The sequence below is a fragment of the Cornus florida genome, unplaced genomic scaffold (assembly GCF_030987335.1).
Source record: "Cornus florida cultivar Cherokee Brave unplaced genomic scaffold, ASM3098733v1 CherokeeBrave_3.0.0_Hap2_Chr01, whole genome shotgun sequence".
NCBI classification, from domain to species: Eukaryota; Viridiplantae; Streptophyta; class Magnoliopsida; order Cornales; family Cornaceae; genus Cornus; species Cornus florida.
The window spans coordinates 39,814,815-39,824,061 of NW_026775571.1; the positions used below are offsets into that span (position 1 = coordinate 39,814,815).

The 9,247-nt window shown below is 35.4% G+C and overlaps 1 protein-coding gene across 1 annotated transcript; it reads right to left on the reverse strand.

The window, feature by feature from the left end:
* Positions 1-5,067: 5,067 nt before the first annotated feature.
* Positions 5,068-8,878, reverse strand: LOC132271055 (probable LRR receptor-like serine/threonine-protein kinase At3g47570). The gene is made up of 9 exons (XM_059772312.1): positions 8,716-8,878; positions 8,295-8,348; positions 8,039-8,214; positions 7,922-7,944; positions 7,259-7,792; positions 6,245-6,346; positions 6,009-6,157; positions 5,553-5,795; positions 5,068-5,426 (listed from the first exon to the last, which is right to left on the reverse strand). Exons 1-9 carry the CDS (start codon positions 8,876-8,878, stop codon positions 5,068-5,070), a joined length of 1,803 nt encoding a protein of 600 aa, XP_059628295.1.
* Between the last annotated feature and the right edge of the window lie 369 nt (positions 8,879-9,247).

Below are 9,247 nucleotides of genomic sequence, written 5' to 3' on the forward strand. Positions count from 1 at the left end.
TATTTGGGTCCTAACCCACCCCGAGGATTCTCAAGGCGAAAATGGTCATTATGCACCTTACTAAGTGTTAGGAGTCACAATGAAGTCATATTAGTCATTTATAATCATAATGGATCGTTTAAGGATGGTAACTTCGACTTCAGGTTCATGCCGGAACCTTAGGTTCACGAGGGGTAAAATAGTCATTTCAAGTTAAAATCATAAAATTAGGTTTATGCCAATGGAAAGGTGGCACCAAATTCATAAATCTAGACTCAAGAATGGCTTAAATTGGGTTAGAAATGACCAAGTTATGATTAATTAAAGTTTGGTCAATTCGATTGATTTCGATAACCTCAAAATTTTCGAAGTCTAGGAAAATCCGATCGATCGGACTGAGAGCAAATTTTGGAGGGTTTTCAAAATATTCTAAGTATGAAAAAATCTGATCGATCGAATTGAATTCCGATTGATCGGACTGAACCTAGAATGTGCGTACATGGGCTCCCAAGGGAGCTCTGGTTTGATAATACCTTACAATTCTGGTAATGCACCCATTCATATAACTCAAAACTTGTCCAAAAACATCCACATACATAGATACACTACCAAAATAACATCCCTACAATAGAATGATTCAAATTACATCATCCTAAAACTCCTAGGTGTGAATATAGTTGTCATCCTCATCACTTACATGTCCAAATTATACAAAAGTAGTTCAAAAGAATTTAATTACAAGTTTGAGACGCTTAAGGTCGTGAATACAATGCTTTACAAAAGAATTTAAGTCTATGAAGCATTGGTTACAAAAGATTGCAAAAAAGTACATCCGTCAACCCTAGCTACCTTTGTGAGGGTCCGTCATCAATCACATCCTTGCCGTGACCTAAAAAATGATAATAATAGGGTAAGCACTATGGCTCAGTAGATGAAACCTATGATGCACCCCTTCCAATCCCATGAGTCACACCCAATGAAGAACGAAAAAAAAGGAAATGGGATCATGTAAGTTTGAAAGGGGACATAAGAAAATGATACAAGTCCTCATCATTATATCAATAGTACGTCATCATAATGTATATGAATGCAATGCAATGCCATGCAATGCATATGTCCGTCTCAAAACCCTTTTATCCTCAAATACAAATCATACACACACTGAACTTGTTAATCCAACCTGATACGAGGTGACTCCCCACTACCACAAGAGAAGGATTGGTTGTCTATCCCTGACCTAGGGCGACTCCCTAGCATCATTTAGGACTTAGGTGACTCAACCACACGTAAGCTATTCACCCCACGTTCCTTTTAGATTGTATTAACCCCACGGACACAAGATAACTCCTTGTTGTCCGGTTTCGCAAAATTTTCTTTTAGAAACTTTTAGAAACCAAGTTTCTAATTTTCATCCCCATCCATGCTCCCTCTCAATGACATAATGTATATATCATATGCCAATGTTTTATATTCAATTTAGCCACAATCTCTATAATGGGGCACATGATAACATACATAGAAATTATCACAATCGTGGCGTGTTAAGGCTTATAAATTTCATCATATAACCATGTAAGCAAAGGCACACTCAATCACATAGGCATGCAAATTTACACTTCTTGACTAACTTTGACATGAAATTCATTCTTGAAAGTTATACCATATACTCATCATGCATAGAACATCATTACATGCATACACTTTAGCATACTCTTACAACAAAATACTCACAAAAGACCAAAGGATATGAGGCGTAGAAATCCCTGCCTCAAATTGTGCTAGATAAACAAGCCCTAAGCAAACCCAAATTTCGAATTCCTCTAACCCCTTGCAATATAGGTGTACAAAGATAGCCCTATCCAAGCTTTTTCACTTTCCCTTCTTTGCCTTCTTCAAAAACTCACCCTAACCCTCTCCAAGCTTTTTCACTTTCCCTTCTTTGCCTTCGTCAAAAACTCACCCTAACCCTCTCCAATCTTAACTTGAAACAATGGAATATATGATGTATATAAATATAAAGAGAGAAGGAAAAAGTTTAGAGAGATAATGGGGTTGGTTGAATGAGGGGAATTAGAAGAGGGGTGTTAGTCAACTTTCAAATTGGTTCCATGGTCCCAAAGATGCCATGTGTCTCATTTTGGTGGATTCTAACTTTAAGCAAACTTACCACATTGCCCTCCCCCTTCTATCACAATGCCATGATTATTTCCAAAATATCTCCTCTAATATATAAATACATGTAAACGTATATATGAGTGAAAGGTCTATAATGCCCTTCAATGCAAATGGAAAAACCGGAAGAGATTCTCGAGCCTGGAAATCGTTCCGACTTCCGAAAAATTATAAAAATGACCCCGTCACTTCTAATTGATTTAAAATAATAAAAATGAATTTCTAAAACTCTCGGCTCAAGAAATTTGCAGTTCGGAGCACTCGTATAAACTTGATGGAATCTGGCTATCATGTTGTTGTAAGATAGATAAAGCTCATGGAGATTCGAAAGACCATGGCACATATCCATTGGAAGACTACCAGATATGCTACTATTTGTAAACACAATAACTTGCAATAAGGAGATGTTGAAGATGGCTGAGTGGCAAATAACTTGTAAGCTGATTACGTTGCATATCCAAAATCTTCAAGTCACGAAGATTACCAATTTCTTGTGGAATCATTCCTTGTAGAAAATTGGAATGTAAACGCAAGGTCTCTAGCTTCGACATGTTGAGAGGGAAGGTGGGATGGCACCTGTAAAACTATTGTTAGCAAGATTTCGGGTAGATGACCACTGAAAGTGTTGTTACTAAGGTCAAGGGAAATGAGAAAGGAGAGACTGAGGTGTGGTGGAATGGTACCTTCAAGAGCCATGTCAGAAATGTCCAAGGATGTCACTCGCAGGTGGCGAGTGCCACAAGTGACTCCAACCCAGTTGCAAATGGAGGTAGCTGTGAACCAGGTGTTAGCCAAGACACCATGGGGGTCAAAAGTGATATGGGCTTTCAAGGCAAGAAGAGAAGATTGGTCACTGGTAATGTTGGGTGCACTCTTAACTAAACAAGCCACAAGACAAGGCAGTAACAACACTGTATGATAAAGAGCAACACATGTTTTCTCCACGAGTGTATGTGATTAATTAGGAATACCAACTCAGATTGCAATTCACATGTAAACAATGAAAACTATATTTGTAACATAAATTTTCTATAAAGTTTAATGGATGTCAAGTCAATGGAACAATCTTTAAGCTATCTTCTCCTAAAATTACTGTGGTCCTTTCTCATTGTCATGCCAATGATAATTACTCTCTGTGTTCCAAAAATATATAGACACATATATATATTTTTTGGAGAGTACATTTTTTTAAAGGAATGCGTGGAACGTGCATTATTTTCTGAAAAGTTACTAATTTATAAGTTTTGAATATTTAAATTTAAAATTTTAAATGATTTTGAATCAAACAATTTGAAAATAAGATGGTGAGACAAGCAAAGTGGGATAACTTGTTCTTAAATAAAGATTCTATTTTATATTAACCTAGCCCTCCTTATTTGGCTCATGGATCACGAATTATAAGCATCCATAGCTAATGACAAGTGAAGTGTTCTCATGATAACTTGTTCTATAATCTATTATATTAATTTATATTTGTCAAATATGCATGTGTCATATATTGTAACGTATTGTAATTAAAATGCTACCTATTCGCTAATAGTCAAACGTTGTAATCTTATACAGTATAGTATATGACTAATTTGGACTTAAATCGGGCTAGGCTAATCTGGTTTGTAATGGAAATATTGGGCCAGACAGGTGAGAGTCGGGTTTTGGTCAGGTTTCATCTTTCATGGACCTTTTGCATAACACAAAGTCGAGTAAACAAACTCTTTCTCCAGAGTTCTTCCGTGCATACAATCATTATAAATGCAGCTGGCAAAGAGGCCTACATGAAAAGACCAAACACTGCATAACTGAAACACTGAATATTAATGGATCTAACTACTACATTAAGCATTTGATACAAAGAAAGCAAATTTAAACAGCTATTAAAAATAAAACAAAAAATTAAAAAGGTCTACCTTGATTCTAGTACAATGGAACAGAGGAGCCACAGCAACTTGTACCTGTTAGAGTCCTGCGAGGGATTGCAATAAATCACTTCATTAGCGCATTAAAAATGACTGAATTTTTAACTCATCCTCTATTCAAGATAGGTTGAATGACTAGACATTTGTTACTAATGACCATTTGGATTTGCATGCCTTAGAGAAAGTTAAAACTTTAAACATCTAAAAAAAAAAAAAAATAAAGGGTTAATTTTACTGAAACCCCCTTAAGGTTGGCCAAATATCACATTGAATGATCATCTTTTAAAAATAACTATCACTCGCAGTACAAACTCTTGGTCTGTTTTTCACTTACATCCCAAAAGTTACTTTTCAAGTGTGTCGGATACTTTTTGTATGTAAAATGACATTGCTACCCTTCTAACTATTTGTTGACTTTAAAAAATGGTTGAAATGACTTGAATACCCTTTGACCTTCATTATATAAATTTAAAATTATTCTTTATATATATATATATTTCTCATTATTTACACCAATCAATTTTATAATTATAAATTTATAATTATTTTTTAAAAACCAACCAAATTATAATTATAAATTTATAATTATTTTTTAAAACCAAATTATAATTATAAATTTATAATTATTTTTTAAATTTGTTCTTTATATATCTCTCTCTCTCTCTCTCTCTCTCTCTCTCTCTCTCTTATCATGTACACCAAAAAAATATATATTTATGGAGAAAACAGTGAGATGAATAGTTTTGGGGGTGATAGAGTAATAAATAAAGGCAATTTGGTTACTTCATAGTTTTGATATTTTGGTTTAAAATAGATTAAAAAAATAGGGATAAATTGTCATTTTGCACCTTTTAACGGAAAAAAGAAATGGAAAAAGAAATTGGGGTCTGAGTGGTAGTTAATTTCAAAATATGTTTGGGGGTGATATTTTGTCAAATTTGAGGGGGTGTCAGTAAAATTAATCCAAAAATAAATAAATGTAGGAATGAACTACTTTCTTACTTCAAGTCCCGTCACAATTTTTGAGCAGCAATTGAAGTTTGATCTTCTTAAGTGTTACTAGAGCATCTTTTATGTTGATCCTCTCTTGTGGTGATTTTGTCAAGCAATTCTGAGCCATTTCCATGATGAATGATAAACATTGCAGCTTTGCAGTGAAGTGTGCTTCCTTTGGCCTTAGCAAGTTGGAATCTATAACTTGAATTATTTTATTGGGCAATGACTGGTTTACCCAACTCTTTAGGCTCATGTCTCCAGCTAATATTTCATCAGTGGGTTTCCTTCTTGTAAATGTTTTCATCAATATAATGCCATAGCTATAAACATCACACCTTATTGACACAAATCCTTCGAATCCATACTCTACATCAAAAATTATAATTAATCAAAAGATCAACGTGGAGTGTTGTGATCAAGGTTAAATTTTTGTTATTAGAAAAAGAATCAAAAAATTGAAATTTAAGCAAAATTAAAAGTTAAAAGCTTCACCTGGTACAATATACCTAAATGTGGCTAGAGTCTTGGTTACTGTAATGCTCTCCCCCTGTTCTAAGAGCTTTGCAATGCCGAAGTCCCTCACATGTGCAACCATATCTTCATCTAAAAGGACATTGCTAGGTTTGAGGTCACAATGAACCACACACATTGAGTAATCATGGTGGAGATAGGCCAATGCACACACTACATCTATCATTATGTCCAATCTCTTCGAGATATCCAAGAAGTAGTTGTCTGAATACAACCAATTTTTAAGGCTCCCGTTAGGCATGTACTCGAGTATCAAGGCCTTGAAATCAAAGTTAGAGCAAATGCTTATGACTTTGGTTAAATTTTGATGGCAAATATTGCCCAATATTTCGTATTTTGTGTTGAAACTCTTGAAAGCAACTTCTTGTTATAGATTGAAAAGCTTTACAACCAAAATTGTCCCATCTGTTAGCGTACATCTGTAAACCGAACCAAAACTCCCCATGCCAAGCAAATTGCTTTCGCTAAACCCATCTGTTGCTCGCACAAGTTCATGATATGGAATTCTTCCACTTTTAACTATGGATATCAATTCAGTCTGAATTGAAACTTTACTTCTCCTCCATCTGTGTTTGAGGCACAAAAATAGAATTGCTGAGGCAAGAAGTATTGATGCGATTGGCAACAAAATATATATTAGAAACCTGTGTTACCTGGACTCGTCAGTGAAAGCCAGAGTGCCCGTGTCGACACGACATGACACGGACACGGACACTGGATATGCGTCCGACCCTCCATTCTTTAATCGGACACGGCTGACCAAGAAAATACATAAAATGATGTGTAGTTTGATTCTTATGAAGGATCAGGAATTTTTTTTGTGTTTTTTTGTTAAATCTGTAGCCATACGAAGCTTTCTATTTCAACAATGGCGTTCTAGTTCGGATCGGTGGTTTAGAGGTTGAAGACGACTTGTTGTTTGTGAACCAGCACGCGCTAGCTTTTGTGCAATTTTTTGTGCCATCTTGAGCGTGGTTTCATGCAATTGTTAATAACTTAACACTTGTTTATTTGGATCTGAAAAGATAAGGGATGGGACACAGCTGTAAAGCATTACTGTGGTGGGTTACAGCTGTAACTTTGCTTTTTACAGTACTCTTATAAATATCGTGTACATTGAATGGGCTTCCTTTTTAATTGTGCTTTGGACTTGTGCAGGCCCAAAACCCAAGCATCAATCCATGACTAAAATGCACATACAAAGACATATTAGCCCATATTGAATTAGTCATCCTTTTTAATTGTGCTTTGACTTGTACAGGCCCAAATGCCAAGATGCACATACAGAGGCATATTAGCCCAAGCCCAAACCCGCCCTTGGGTATACAAAAGAAGCCCTACAGCTCAGAATTTCTTATTTACAGGTTCCATAAAACAGCAGTAGCAGGGGAATGCATAGCCATGACATGCCACCAATCAAATGAGGCAAACAAATGCAGTAATAATTATAAAATTTTTATAAAAAAGTACAATTGATATATATATTTTTTAGTTTTATGATTAATGTCTCAAACATAAAAAAAAACTAACAAATTTTTCTCTCTTTTCAAAGTGTTCAAGTGCCCGTGTCCAATATTTGGACACTTTTAATCCGTGTCCCGTATCCTGAAAATTGATAGATTGACGAATCCGACCCTTAGACACGCACCCGTGTCCGACACCTGTACCCGACTCTGGGTAACATAGTTAGAAACATTCTTTGTGTCTTTGATTTGTGTGGGGAACTATTGTCACATGGCTGGACTTGGAACTGAGGAACACCACACAATGCTTCATTCGACATAAAAGATTGATACGTGAATTTCGTGATAGCACCTCCATAGGGAATTTCTCCTCTTAGTCCATTGAAAGATACACTGAAATACTTGAGATACAAGAGTGCCTCTAATGACTTGGGGATCACACCAGAGAGAATGTTTTGGGATAGATCCAAGAATTCCAAATTTACCAAGGTGCCAAATGAGTCTGGAATAGGCCCTTGTATTATATTATGGGCCAAAGATAGATTGATCAGATTTTTCAGACTTGAAATTGTGCTTGGGATATCACCTGAAAATTGATTCATTGATAGATCTATTAGATACGCAGCCTTTAAGTTACCAATATCTGGGGGTAGACCACCACTTAAAGAATTTGAGGAGAGGCTCAACTCCAGAAGATCTGTGAGGCTCCAAAAGGAGGTTGGTATGCTGGAATTTAATCTGTTAGAATGTAGATATATATATCTCAAGAAGTAATATTCCCCAAGCATGCCGGTATGGGCAGAAACATTATTTTTGCTGAAATCCAATAAACCCAGGTTGGAAGGATACCATTTAGAGGATTATTACTTAGCCACAATCTTCTTAATTGTCTGCATTTAGTCAGAGAATTAAGGAAGCTCAATTTCGGAGATGAAGCCCACTCACGAAACTGTTGTTTCCCAGGCTTAGAATTTGAAGGTGTACCAAATTACCAAGTGAGTTGGGAATTGAACCAGTGAATAAGTTATGGGAGAGGTCTAGAAAAGTGAGTTGAGATGCATTTGAGATGAAGTCGGGGAGAATTCCACTGAGGTTATTATCTGCAAGATGAAGTACTTCAAGATTCGGTAGCCTGTTCCCTGTGCTTGATGGAAGGTTCCCTGAGAGTTGATTGGAGACAAGTGAAAGGACTCGTAGTGTCGAGATGTTAAAGATCAATGCTGGAATGGGACATTCAAACCTAAACTGAATCCCTCCAAGTTGTGAAGGTCACAAACCTCCTGTGGTATTACACCTGTTAAACCGAAAAACAAAAATATAATGTGTAAATTCAATGGTGGTGATTGAAACACAATAGTTGAAGAACCTCACTACTGCAAAAATGTATTGGAAAGTTTAAGGCGTATGAGTTATAACAAAAATAATATATATATATATATATATATATATATTCACATATATATAACAAAAACTAACGTGTGCAAGTTCTCCTGTTCATGCATGCAAGTTCTACTAGTGATAATAAAACTCCATGTTTATACAAGTGTACTCAATAAGGCTAGAGTCATCTACAAATGAAGCTATGTGCAGTAGCAAAATTTAAAAAGCATAAAAAAAAAAATAACTTGCAAAAATTGCCGAATAAAAGGCTAGGGTTGTACCTGTCAAGGAATTTCTAGCAAGAACAAGCTGTTTCAAAGAAGTGATGTTAAAGATGGAGGATGGAATGAGACCACTGAGGCTATTATTCTCTATTATTAATGCCTCCAAATTTAGAAGGTTACCCATCTCTTTCGGAATTTCTCCTGCAAAAGAATTTACCATTTATAAAAAGAGGACTCGTGAATCGTGATACAATTTACCATTATTCATGTTCTAACTACTAATCAAATAACAATTATTATTCCTGTTTCATATTGATAAGAAGAAAAAAACATGATGCGTGTGTTTGTGTCTGTTTATATATATGTGGTTATATATTACTTTTGTACCCGTTCCTTGAATAAAATACATCTTTAAATTTTTTTCTTTAGACTCAGCAAATTTCGTATCAATTTGAGTTAATCTCATAACGAGTCATAATTTATCTTTGTTAATAATTCGAAATCAAGATAATTTTTGTAGAACTTATATAGTTCTCTTTATAACCTTAACTCCATAAATTTTATACAACATTCACTTTTGGGTTTTATA